Source organism: Tetrahymena thermophila, assembly GCF_000189635.1.
Source record: "Tetrahymena thermophila SB210 genomic scaffold scf_8254359, whole genome shotgun sequence".
NCBI lineage: Eukaryota > Ciliophora > Oligohymenophorea > Hymenostomatida > Tetrahymenidae > Tetrahymena > Tetrahymena thermophila.
This window is the reverse complement of record NW_002476143.1, coordinates 88,005-102,945: the sequence shown is the minus strand read 5'-3', so window position 1 is coordinate 102,945 and position 14,941 is coordinate 88,005. Positions and strand designations below refer to the sequence as shown.

Below are 14,941 nucleotides of genomic sequence, written 5' to 3'. Positions count from 1 at the left end.
AATACGAAGATATTGTTCTTTACTTAAATTAGTAAATATAAAATAAAATGAAATTTATAAAATTCATTTATCTAAACATTCTATCAAAATTGAACTAAACACTTTATTAAAAATTATTTGATAAAAATCAGTTAAATATAACATAAATATTTATTTCATTGATAATAAAAATATTAAACAATTTAATTTAATTTTTTGTAAATTAATAAAATATTTATTTGTATAAATTCAATTTACATAGATAACATTCTCAAATAAAACTTGTATTCAAAACATATTTTAATATGAAATAGTAATTTATAAAAATGAACATAACAAATTTAAATAATTTAAGTAAATTATTATAGTGTTTTTTATTGATTATAAATCTAAATTATTTTTAATGCTTGAGGTTTTTTTTAGAAAAATAAATAATTTATTTATTGCTTTTAAAATTTACATTATTTTTAATATATTTTGCTATAATTTTAGCTTATATTTGATTTTTTTGATTCTACTTTTCAATATCAAAAATTGCAATAAAAAACTAAATAAATATATAAATTTTCAATCATATATTACTAAATATTTATTAAATAATATTTGAAATTAATTGCTGCAAAAATTAAAAAAATAATATCTTTTTGAATATCTAATCAAGTAGAATAGTTATCACAACCTCCATCTCAAATTTAATAATGAATAAAAGTTATTTTTGGAGGATTTACTATGAAATAAGATCCTTAGCAGTAGAAGTACAAAAGTAAAATAAAAATTAATTTCAAAAGTATTTCGTATTTGATTAATAAAATTTTTTAATAATTAAGAAACTGAATTTATTTTAAAAGTAGAAAATTGATTTCTAAATGAAAATTACAAGCTTAAAAGCAAAGTGTATTCATTTTTATAGTTTTTATTGAAAATTAGCATTTTAGAATTCATATTTCTGTAGATTGTTACAGAAATCCTCTTTGGGGGAGGAATTAATTTACCTTTTTATGAAAATGAATTTGAAGAAAAAAATAATCTGATGTAGATTGAATTGTAGAATTATAAACAAAATTAGGGGATTTTTAACTTGGTATAGGGATGCTTGGTTTAATGAAATCTTTCAACCGCAGTCTAAAATTAAATAAGATCCCTTTTTATGATTCTAAAAATATTCAACAATAAATATGGTTTATATCAGTAATTACAAGATTTGCTTATAATTTTTTTGGAAAAATAAAAAAAGAATAAAATATCAAAACTTAATTATTTATTGGTTTTTTTATTAGAAAGATACTTTCCTCATCTTATTTATACTTACAATTATTTAATAGAAATATGGTTGTTCTTTAAAATTTACTAAATCAGTGATAATTGACGGAAATAAAATCACAAAAAGCGACTTTTAAGAGAGGTAGATAAGCTTCAAATGAAAAATTTAATCAACTAAAAAAGATACAATAAAATAAAAGACATAGAAGTTAGTAATGATATTTATAAAGTAATTCATTAAGGAGTGGTATTAATTGGAAAAGACAGGTAAAAAAAATAACTTTTATTAGTTATAATTATCAATAAATTATTTTATCAAAAAAGACTTGAAAATCCAATAACAGAGCTAGGGTTTTTCCTTTACAATTACTAAGACTAACTTTAAAACTAAGGATATTATTTTAAACAAAAATAAATATAATTTTTCTGGTTAATATAACAATTAATTTATTTACTGAATATAATAAGATGAAATTCTACATTAATGATAATATAGCTTAAAAAATATAACTCTTTTAGTATCAAAAATTATAAAAAAAATCTAATGTAAAACATAAGCATTAGTAATCTAAATAATAGATACCTCAAAGCTTTTAATTTCATCATTATTTATTGAAATTGAAAGTAAAACTAAAATTGATTTATCAAAAACTAAAAACCTCGGTCGTATTATGCGAGATATGAGATACGAGTGTGGAATTACTACGGTGTTTGTTTTTTAATATGACCGAAGAACAACAGAAATTATTTAGAGCCATTCATGTTGTTTTAAATTTTAGATCAAATACTATAAAAAAATTTCAAGTGTGAAGATCGTAATCACCATGTTCTCATTTTTCAGATAATGTGCTAAAAAAACCCATTAATTTATGAAATTATTGATAAATAAAACAATATCTTTTTAAAATGTTTAAATATGTGACATCAAATTTAAATACTCAATAAATATTTATTCTATAATATGAATTAATTTTTATTCAATAAATCTAAAAAAATATTTGTTTTCACTTTTTTATGGGTAAAAAAATAAACAAAATAAATTTTTATATGTTTTTTTTGATTTATTTAATTCATTTAAAAATAAATTACAATTTATTTTATTGATTATGAAATAATAATTATTGATATGTGAAATGACAATATATTTTTAAATAGATAGTTACAAAATGATTTAATAAATTTAGCAAGACCTTACATTCAGAAGTCTTAAATGCCTTTCTCGAATAAACAAATAAAGCCAAATTAACATTACAGCTTGCTGTTGGAATTGCACAGTTTTTACTTAAAAATTCATAATTCTGCTTTAATTACCTTATGATAAACTGATTAAGAGTGGTTAGATCAGATCTAAAGATCTAAGTACTAAAACCAATAATATTAATTTTGGATTTTTGAGTTTCATTTTATTAATTTTTAAAGAAAATATATTTTCTTTTTTTGTTGTTATTATTAAAACTTTTAGATTTTTAAGATTTAAATCTAAATTTGCGGTGGTTTAATAACTATTGCTAAATCAATGTGCATGTTATTATCCATTAATATTTAAAATAAATTCTATTTCAAAATCAAAAAAGCATATTATATTTTGTCTTTAACATGATTTATATCAAAAAAAATCAAACAAGAAATTTAGTATAAATTAAAAAAAATATTATCAAATTCAAATATACATTAAATCATATTTCGAGGTTCAATTTCTTTTCTGAAATATTTTTATTATATTATAAGAGGACTTTATTCAAATTTTTTTAGAATTTAATAAATAGAAATAGAGTGAAATAAATAAACAAAAAAATTTTAAAATAGAAAAAGAAATTTCTCATAAATATCTTTAAAAGTTTAAGTATTTATTTTTCACAAATCGTTTTTTATCCAGTTATGACTTCTAAAATAGAAAAAATTTGGTAGATAACCCTAATGTATTTATTTTAAAATTAAAACTTGAGTTTTAAATTAATTTTTACTAGATTATTACATTTAGCTATGGATATTTTTGCATAACATAACAGATTAAATAATATCTAATTTATGCGTTATTAAATAAAATTAATAATCGTCTATTTAAGACAAAAATAAATAAATAAATATTTTTATATTAGTTTATTAATTAAAATTAATTAATTAGTTAATATGTTAATTAATTATATTAAATACTTTTAGCATTTAATATTATTTTATGATATTCTAATTCAATAGATTATGCATTTGTATATATACGTAAGTATTTACTTTAGATCCTCGTATATTAAGGCTTTTATATTTCAAGCCGATTAATTGAAAATTGAAAAATGTAAACCTCTAGCAGCAAAAAATTCAGTACACGCAGTGAGGGACAAGGTTGAGAGGCAATACGGAATTATATTAAATAGTTATAGGTGTAATTATCACTATTTATCTCTGTATTACCAAAAAAAATCAGCAATTATAAATAAATGTAGAAAAATAAGAAAAGTAAGTAAGTAAGGAAGATATTTATGTGAGCTAAAAAAATATTTTTTATTTAATAATAATTACTAATATATTCTTATATATGTATATAAAAATTTAATTATATATTTATATTTTTATATTTATAAAGTCATTAAATTATTAGTAATTTTTAGCAAATATGTTCATTCATATCACACATCTCTTAAATAAGCAATGTCCCATGCAACATCTCTAACTTTTGCAGCTTGCTCCGATCATACCACAACCACTAGATTGTTCAGTGCTTTATGCCTATGATTTTAGTGATTTAGCATAAACTTACGAAGAGGGATTGGAGCAGATAAGAAGTACAAAGACTAATAAAATCAATATTGCGTTTTTGAATTGCATTTTACAATTTTTTTTATTTATTTACTTTTACAATTTTTTTGATTTATTAATTATTATTATTTCTTTGGTGATGGCGTTTAATATTTAAAATAAATTTTTGATTATCTACAATTCATTTATTTTAAATTTCAATTAAATTTTTTATCTATACTGTTAATAAATCAGAAGCTTAAGATCAATAACTAATTACTATTTTAAATAATAGATATAAGATTAGATTCATTTGAATTTACAATCAACATTTTGTTTTATATAAAGATATATCGTTTAAAATGATTTATCTTGGAATATAAAAGAATTAAAAACTTATTTGAAGGGTTTTATAAATCAAAATAACTTTTATTTTTTAAAATTGTTACAATAAAAAAACATATTTTTAAAATAATTAATGATAAAAAATGATTGGTAAAGGATTTAAATGGTAAGCAAAAATGAAATAAATAGATCTAAATTGGAATAATATGTTTTATATAAAAATACAATTTTTTACAATATTAGCTTAAAAATCATGTCAAATTCGATATAAATAAGCAATAAGTAGATATCCTAACTCATTTTTGAATTTTAAATTTGCGTTTTAAACTCTAATTATTTGGTTTTTAATTTAGGTATTTTTCACAACGCTGATTTTTATATATAGAATCAAATTCAAGCACTTTTTTGCTTAACTTAATTTAATATTTTTTAGAGCAATTTTTAAAGAAATTATTTTAAAAGTTAACTAAGTGAAAAGGATTATTTTTTTCAAGCATATTTTTAAACAGAAAGTATAAATTTACAGAATAAAATTATTTTTATAAATATGCAATTCATTAAAAAATGTAATAAATTTTATTCACATCTAATCATGTATGTTTATTAAAAAGTAAATTTAAAAACGTTAAAATATTAAATTGAGAAACCAAAGATTTAGGTTTAAAAACTAATGTTAATAATTATTAATTTATAAACAAATATTTAATAAAAAACCAACTTTTTTACAAAGATTAAATAGCAAAATTTATTTTTAAAGTATCTTTTTTAAGCTTAAATTTTATTTCTTTAGTATACTCATAAATTCGTATATTTTCATGTAATTCGAAAAGCCTTTAATAAAAAATATTAAGTGTGCAGATAGATATATAGTAACTTAATTAATAAGGCTCTGATCTAGTCATTTACTAATTTAATTATTTTTAATTAAATATTTTTTTCCCTTCTATAAATAATAATCTACTTTGAAAAAAATGGATTTAACATGATGAAAATTTTAAATTTTTAATAATACAGCATTTCAGCAATATTTAATTTTATAATAGTATAAGTTAATTTCAAATTAAATATAAGTATCTTATTTAGATTGACTATAATTATTTACAATTATAAACTATCTAAAAATATAAAATCAACTATTTTAACTCAATGTGATTAAATTAGCGTTAAAAGTAAATCAAAACTCAAATTATTTTTATAATTTTAAATTTCAACTCAAAAATTTGCCAGGATTGATTGATGCTAGATGACTTTATGTTCTAAATTTTTCTAATATAAAATAACATTATTCTTAAATAGTTTTTTAAGAAAATTAGAATAGCTTTTTTTATTTGAAATTTTGATTTGCTAATTAATCAAAAGAAAATTGTCAAATTAAAAATATATGACTAATTAAATTCACTAAAATTCGCATCATCTATTCTCAATATTGCTTCTTTTATTCAAATTTTGAATGAAAAAAAAATAAATCTATTCTGTTTAAATTCATCAATTTTACAAATTCAATCTATTAAAAATTATAATTTTAAATAAGTAATTACCATAATTCCTTCCTCTAAAATTGCCCCAACCAGGAAGTGAGGAGTTATTAATTTTTTTGAAAAATAAGTAAAATTTCTCAAAAATGTAATATATATTTAACAAAAGAAATCAGAAAGTTTAGAGTTAATATTTATTAAATTAAATGTAGAAAAATAATAAAAATATGTGTTTTTTGATAAAAAAATATTTTTTATTTAATAATAATTACTAATATGTTCTCATATATATTAAAATTTAATTATATATTTATATTTATACAGTCATTAAATTATTAGTAATTTTTAGCAATATCTGTTCATTCATATCACACATTTGTTAAATAAGCAATGTCCAAGACAACATCTCTTAGATTTGAAGCTTTATTCAATTACACCACAACCATTAGATTGTCCAGTGCTTTATGTTAAGGACTTTAGTACTTTAATTTAAACTTAAGAAGAGGGGCTGGAGCAGATAAGAAGTGCAAGGACTGATAAAAATTTTTATTATCTACTATTCATTTATTTTAAATTTCGATTAATTTTATTATCTATATTGTTAATAAAATATCAGAAGCTTAAAATCAATCAATAACTAATTACTAATTTTAACGATAGATATAAGATGAGATTCATTTGAATTTACAATCAAAATTTTGTTTTATATAAAGCTATGTCTTTTAAAATAATTTATCTTGTTATATTAATGAATTTAATTGATACTTTGAGGGGTTTTATTAATGTAAATATCTTTGATGTTGTAAAATTTTACAATAAAAAGGCATAATCTTAAAAAAATAATTGATAAATAATTATTGTTAATGGATTTAAATAGGAAGCACAAAAGAAATTGATCCTAATTGGAATAATATATTTTATATAAAAATATAATTTTTTACTATTTTAGCTTATAAATCCTAGCAAATTGGTATAAATAAACAATAAGTACGTATCCTAACTCTTTTTTGAATTTTAAATTAGCGTTTTAAACTCATATTATTTGGTTTTTAATTAGGATATTTTTCATAACGCTAATTTTTGTATAAAGAATAAAATTCAAGCGTTTTTTGTTTAAATTTATTTAACACTTTTTAGAACAATTTAAGGTAGAAATTATTTTAAAAGTTAATTTAGAAATGATTATTATTTTTAGTTTATTTTTAAACAGAAAATATAAAAAAATTCTTGTATAAACTTATTTTTTTATATTTTAGTCATTAAAAGATTGAATGAATTTTATTCAGGTCTAATCATGAATGTTTGTTTATAAGATAATAAATTTAAAAATGTTAAAATATTAAATTGAGATATTAATGATTTTGCTATTAAAAACTAAGATTAATTAATTTATCGAAATATACTAAGAAAAAACCAACTTATTTTACTAAAAAAAACAAAATAAAATAGATATTTTTAAAAGAATATCTTAATCCTAAAATATATTTGTTTGTTTTTATTTTACTCACAATTTCTTATTTTTCTGTAATTAAATTAATGATCTTGTTTTTAAAAACTAAGGTAAAAGATTATTAACTTATATAAATAAACTTAAAAAAAACCTACTTGTTTTATTAAATATTACATAATAAAATGGATATTTTAATAAATCCTTTAAGCCGAAAGTATATTTGTTTTTACTCATAACTTCGATTTTTCTGCAATTAAAAATCTTTAATAAATTAATATTTAATTTAGCTGTTTTTATCTTCTATAAATATTTTAATAAAAAATAATACAGCAGGATGTATAAAATAAATTTTTGAGTTTATCTATTATACTTTTAATGTATCTTAAATATAATAAGAGTCAATAAATTTTATATGAAAATTTATTTCAAATTTAATATTTATATTTTTTTGGGTTTATTTATAATAAAAAATTTATACTTAATAGTTATATCTGCTATTAATTATGATTTTTATATGGTAAAAAAGACAAACATACATACAAAAGGATATGTTTTTAATAGCATAAGATTCATTATTAATCTTTTATTTGATTCTGAGTTTTATATTATTTAAATAACTCAAATTTTTATATCAAAATGAATTCAAGCATTTAATCAAGGTAATTTTTTAATTTAGCTTTTAAAGATAATAAAATAAAACCAATTACAAACACTTATAAATAACACTATTACTCAATATAATGTAGTTTTATCCACATATTTATTTCAAAAGTAAATTACTTTTTTCCTATCTATAAAATTCTACTTTAAATTATAAAGTAAGTTATGCAGCCATTTTTACTCTAAATTAATATTAAAATGAGAGAAAGTCGATTTAAATAAAAAATCATTACCAAATATCAACTTCTTAGTATTTTAGCATCGCATATATCTAATCCTCCTTCCAAATAATTTATACTTTTATTCAAAAAATAAAATGTAATAATTTTTAAAAAATATTTCTTAAATTTTTGAAATAAGCAAACTAAACAATTCATTTTGTTTGCAAAACATTTCATTTTTAAAAACATATAATTAAATTAAATTTATTTAAAGCTTTGAAAAATTGTAATTTATTTAATAAAAAATAATAATTTTTCTGACTAAGTAATGAAATTATGAGAGTTACTTTGAATAAACAATTTAAATTAAATTTCATTAAAATATCAAATAAAATATGATATTCCACTTGATGGATATTCTGATTCATTTAGTTATAAAATTTTATTAATATGACAAGATAATTAATTAGTTTTAAGGGATTATAGCAAAATTAAATTCAATTAAGATTACCGCCAATAAAGAGATAAGACATGAATGATATTAAAGAAAGAAATATAAACTCTTATCTCAATTAATATCAAACAAACAGATAATATCTTATTATTATTTTTTAAAATCGAGAAATATAAAGAAAGATTTAAGTTGATAAAAAGATAAAAAATTAATGAAATTTAGATTAAAAATATTAATTTAAAGATCAAAAGAAAAGATAATCGAATAAACATTTTTAAAGTTTCAAGAAATTTTACTAATGTACTACGATTATATATCATATATAATATATTTTTTATTTTATTTTATAAAGTCATAACGTAACTAGGAATTTTTAATATTTGCCTTGTTCATTCAGACTACAACACATTTTTTGAATAAGCAATATCCAGCACAGCATGACTTAGACTTGCAGCTAGTATAAGGTAAGGCACAACTAGCACTAGATTGTTCTTTAGCGCTTTATGCATATGATTTTAGTGCTTTGGCTTAAACTTAAGATGTAGGATTGGAGCAGATAAGAAGTACAAAGACTAATAATATCAATATTGCGTTTTTGAATTGCATTTTACTTTTTCGATTTTTTTTTTTTTCAATTTTTTTGATTTATTATTTGTTATTAATTTTTTGGTTATGGTATTTAGCATTTAAAATAAATTTTTTTATCATCTATAACTCATTTCTTTTAAATTTTGATTAATTTTATTATCTGATTAATAAAATATCAGAGGCTTAAGATCAATAGCTAATTACATATTTTAATAATAGATGTAAGATGCGATTCATTTGAATTTACAATCAACATTTTATTTTATAGAAAGCTATGTCTTTTAAAATAATTTATATAGGAATATTAAAGGATTTAAATGATATTTTGAGGGATTTTATAAATGTAAATCGTTTAATATGTAAAAATTTACAATAAAATGACATATTTTCAAAATAATTAATGGATAAACTAATATCGATAAAGGATTTAAATGGGTAGGATAAATGAAATTGATCTATATTCGAATAATATGTTTTATATAAAAAAATAATTTTTTACTATTTTAGCTTAAAAATGTTAGCAAATTATATATATAAATAAACGATAAATATATTTCCTAACTCATTTTTGAATTTCATATTTGCGTTTTGAATTATTCAACTCAAATTATTTGGTTTTTAATTTGGGTATTTTTCATAACGCTGATAAAGATAAGAAACAGATTCAAGCAATTTTTAGCTTAACTTAATTGAATGCTATTAAGCAATTTTAAACAGAAATTATTTTAAAAGTTAACTTATATATGAAAATGATTATTATTTTTTGTTTATTATTAAAAAGAAAATATAAATTTTTCAAATAAAATTATTTTTATACATTAGGAATCTTTAAATTATTGAATAAACTTTATTCATGTCTAATCATGAATGTTAGTTATTCAGAAAATAAATTAAAAACGTTAAAATACTAAATTGAGATATAAAGATTTATATTTTTTAAACTAAGGTCAATGATAATTAATTTATGAAAGTATACTTAATAAAAAACCTACTTGTTTTATTTAAGATTACAACGTAAAATATATATTTTTAAAGAATATTTTAAGCCTAAGGTTTATTTATTTTTATTATACTCATTAATATGTATGTATTTTTCTGTAAATTAGAAAATCCTTTAACAAAAAGTATTAAGTGTATTAATAGATAGATATATAGTAACTTAAATAATAAGGCTCTGATCTAATGATTTACTAATTTAATTATTTTTAATTAAATATTTTTTCATTTCTATAAAGTAGATGACTTAAATATATTATTTTTTATTTTAATTTTAATAATAAAATCTTTTTTTTTTTATGATTTTTTAATTGAATTATGTAATTTCAGATATTAAATTTTAAATCTATAATAGATTTTTATATTATAATATAATACACTTAATTATTTAAAAGAAAATATTAATTATTTAGTTTGCAAATAAATTCCAAATATATTTTTGGGACGGATGATTGTAATATATATATTTAACATAAGAAATCAGAAAATTTATAGTTAATATTTTTTAAATTAAATGTAAAAAAAAGAAAAGAAAATGATGAAAGTAAGATATTTATTTATGTGATATTTGATAAAAAAAATATTTTTCTTTATTATAATTTCTAATATATTCTTATATATATATGTATATATATATCAAATTTAATTATACATTAATATTTATGTATTAAATTGTTAGTAATTTTAGCAAGTCCTGTTCACTCATACCCATGGCACACATATTTTTTTGTAGCATTTTCCATCGCAACATTTCGAACTTTTGCAGCTAAATCCAAACTTAGCACAACCACTACTAGATTGTTCTTTAGTGCTTTATGCCTATGATTTTAGTGATCTAGCTTAAACTTAAGAAGAGGGATTGGAGCAGATAAGAAGTGCAAAGACTAATAAAATCAATATTGTGTTTTTGAATTGCATTTTACCAATTTTTTTTTCTTTCCTTTTTCAATTTTTTTGATTAATAGCTTATAATTAATTTTTGATGATGGCATTTAATATTTATAATAAATTTTTTGATTCTCTGCAATTCATTTATTTTAAATATCGATTAATTTAATTATCTATTCTTTTAATATAATATTAGGAGGTTAAGATCAATAACTTATTACTAATCTTAATAGTAGATATAAAATGAGATTCATTTGAATTTACAATCAATAATATAAAGCTATGTTTTTTAAAATGATTTATCTTGGATTATTAAAAAGTTTAAATGATTTTTTGAGAAGTTTTATAAATCTAAATATCTTTAATTTTGTAAAATTTTACAATAAAAAGACATATTTTTAAAATAATTAGTGATAAATCATTATTTTTAAAGGATTTAAATTGTGGCACAAAAGAAATTCATCTAAATTGGAATAATATTTTTTATACAAAAATATAATTTTTTACTTTTTTAGCTTAAAAATGATAGCAAATTAGATATAAATAAAGAATAAATAGATATCCTAACTCATTTTTAAATTTCAAATTTGCGTTTTAAGTTATTCAACTCAAATTATTTGGTTTTTAATTTGAGTATTTTTCACAATTCTGATTTTTATAAAAAGAATCCAATTCAAGTATTTTTTTTCCTTACTTTATTTAATACTTTTTACTGCAATTTTAACTAGAAATCATTTTAAAAGTTAATTTATGTGTGAATAGGATTATTATTTTTAGTTTATTTTTCAACAGAAAATAAAAATTTCTAGAATAAACTTATTTTTATGATGTAAGAATTATTAAAATAAATGGAATAATTTTATTCACGTCTAATCATGAATGCTTATCAGATAGTAAATTTAAAAAACGTTAAAATATTAAACGGAGATATTAATGATTTTGTTATTAAAAATAAAGGTTAAAGTTATGAAAATAAACTTAAAAATGACCTACTTGTTTTATTAAAAATTAGATAATAAAATAGATATTCTAATAAATATTTTAAGCCTAAAGTATATTTGTTTTTATTATACTCATAATTTCGATTTCTCTTCAATTAGAAAAACCTTTAATAAATTAATATTTAATTTAGTTGTTTTTATCTTCTTTAAATATTTTAATAAAAAACAATCAGCTGGATGTAAAAAACAAATTTTTGAGTTTATCTACTTTTAATCTATCTTAAATATAATAAGATTTATTAAATTTTATATGAATATTTATTTCAAACCTGATTTAATTCATGAGGTAAAACATGCTTTTAAATTAGAACTTTCTTTTTATTAATTGGTGGGTACTTAAATATAGTCAGGTGACAGTAATTTATATTAAAATAAAAAATTATTTAAATAATGGTAAGGATTCAAATAGTTATTAATATTTTTTATTTGTGCATTTTTATTTGATTTTCCTCAGTAATATATTTGATCATGAGAAATATAAAAACTAAAGTTGATAAAATGATGAAATAAATTAATGAAATTTAGAATAAAAATATTAATTTTTATATAAAAGAGCAGAAGAAAAGATAAAGAAATAAACATTTTTTAGTTTCAAGAAAATAAATGTACTAGCACAGAATTTTTTATCATATATATTATATTATATTTTTTTATTTTATAAATTCATAACATAACTTGCAATTTTTAATATAGTTATCTGCTCATTCAGCCATAAACACATCTTTTTAATAAGCAAAATCCAATACAACATGGCTGAGACTTGCAGCTAGCATAAGGTTTAGCACAACTAGAACTTGATTGTTCCTTACTGTTTTATCCTTATACTTTTAGTGCTTTTGCTTAGACTTAAGAAGAGGGGTTAGAGCAGATAAGAAGTACAAAGACTATTAAGATCAATATTGCGTTTTTGAATTGCATTTTATCTATTTTTTTTCTTTTCTTTTTTTTAAATTTTTTTGATTTATTATATATTATTAATTTTTGATGATGGCATTTAATATTTTTAAAAAATTTTTTATTATCTAATATTCATTTATTTTAAATTTTGATTAATTTTATTATCTGGTTCATAAAATATCAGAGGCTTAAGATCAATAGCTAATTACTTATTTTAATGATAGATATAAGATGAAATTTTTTTGAATTTACAATTACCATTTTGTTTTATAGAAACTATGCTTTTAAAAATGATTTATCTTCTAATGTTAAAGGACCTAAATGACACTTTGGGGGATTTATTAAAAAACTTTTTATTTTATTACAATAAAAATACATAATTTTAAAGTGATTAATAATAAATAATTATTGTTAAAGGATGTATGTAAATGGGTAGCACAAAAGAAATTGATCTAAATTGGAATAATATGTTTTATATAATAATACAATTTTTTACTATTTTTGCTTAAAAGTCATAGCAATTTCAATATAAATAAACAATAAGTAGATAGATAGATATCCTAACTCATTTTTGAATTTCAAGTTTGCGTTTTAAAATTATTCAATTTAAATTATTTGGTTTTTAATTTTGGTATTAACTTTATAGATAGAATCAAATTCAAGCATTTTTTTGCCTAACTTTACTATTTAGCAATTTTAAGTAGAAATAATTTTAAAATAACTTATGTATGAAAATTATTATTTATTATTTTTATTTTATTTTTAAAAACAATATATAATTTCTAGAATAAAATTATTTTTAAAATTTTAGAATCATTAAAAAACTGGATAAATTTTATTCACATCTAATCATGAATGTTATTCAAAAAGTAAATTTAAAAACTTTAAAATATTAGATATCTAATGATATTTAGTAAAATTATAATTTTTTTTTTACATCTAATTCTGTCTGTAATTTTTTGTAATAATCTTAATTTCCATGGAAACATCTCTTCATTCTTTAATATATTATGAACGGATGGATACTTATGAGACTCTAGAAGAATTACTGATATATGAAAATGACAAGATATTTATTTATACATTAGTTAAAAAATAATATAAGAAGTTTAAAAGGACTTCAAATTTAGATGGCGACTAAAATGAATTTTTTGAATAAACAAATAGAGCAAGGGTAACATTTCTCATTTTTATAGTTTGCATTTAGAATTGTACAATTTGTACTTAACTATTCCTTATTGTTTTATGAATCTGTATTAATTACCTTAACATAAAATGATGAAGAGTATTTTGTGCAGATCAAAAGTATTAAGGCCATTAATATTAGTATTATGTTTTTGAGTTTCATTTTCAATTTTTAAAGAAATATCCGCTTTTTTGTTTTTTTGTATTCTTTAAAAGTTATGGTTGAAAATTATTGCTAAATTAATATATATGACATTGTCCATTAATATTGCATTTCAATATTTTACCAAACAAACATAATATATATTTTCTTATACTTTATTTGCATCAAAAAAAATTAAAACAAGAAATTTTATATTAATTAAAAAAATACTATCAAATTCTGATATACATTAATTAGATCATATCTCATATCTCGAGGTTCAATTTATTTCCTGATATATTTGTATAAAAAGGACTTTATTTCTAAGTCTAACACATTTTTTTAGAATTTATTAAATAGAAATAGAGTGAAATAAAAAAAATTTTAAATTAGAAAAAGAAATAATTAATTCACAAGTATCTTAAAATTAATTCTTAAGTATTTGTTTTTTTTACTAATAATTTACTATCAAGTTATGTTTTCTAAAATAGAAAAAACTTGATAGATAATCCTAACGTATTAATTTAAAATTTGAATTTGCGTTTTAAATTAATGTTAATTTATTATTTGGTTTTTAATTTTAGGTTATTTTTGCATAACGCTTCAGATTTTAAAAAAAATATCTGATTCATGTTTTTATTTATAATAATAAAATTAATTATCTTCTTTTTGAGATAAAAATCAATAATTAAAATTGTAAACAAATTTATTAACAATTTTAAACTCAAAA

The 14,941-nt window shown here is 18.4% G+C and overlaps 3 protein-coding genes across 3 annotated transcripts; all 3 read right to left on the bottom strand. All coding sequences in view use genetic code 6, as the record gives it.

Annotated features, from left to right (window-relative positions):
• Window positions 1–3,855: 3,855 nt before the first annotated feature.
• On the bottom strand, window positions 3,856–4,059 carry TTHERM_00837800 (transmembrane protein, putative; the record flags this gene model as incomplete). Its single annotated transcript, XM_001025254.2, has 1 exon — window positions 3,856–4,059. One exon carries the CDS (start codon window positions 4,057–4,059, stop codon window positions 3,856–3,858), a length of 204 nt encoding a protein of 67 aa, XP_001025254.2.
• A 4,848-nt stretch (window positions 4,060–8,907) lies between these two features.
• Window positions 8,908–9,120, bottom strand: TTHERM_000836782 (hypothetical protein; the record flags this gene model as incomplete). Its single annotated transcript, XM_012800358.1, has 1 exon — window positions 8,908–9,120. The coding sequence occupies one exon, from the start codon at window positions 9,118–9,120 to the stop codon at window positions 8,908–8,910; it is 213 nt and encodes a 70-aa protein (XP_012655812.1).
• A 1,680-nt stretch (window positions 9,121–10,800) lies between these two features.
• TTHERM_000836771 (hypothetical protein) lies at window positions 10,801–11,016 on the bottom strand (the record flags this gene model as incomplete). The annotated part of the gene is made up of 1 exon (XM_012800357.1): window positions 10,801–11,016. One exon carries the CDS (start codon window positions 11,014–11,016, stop codon window positions 10,801–10,803), a length of 216 nt encoding a protein of 71 aa, XP_012655811.1.
• Window positions 11,017–14,941: the final 3,925 nt, after the last annotated feature.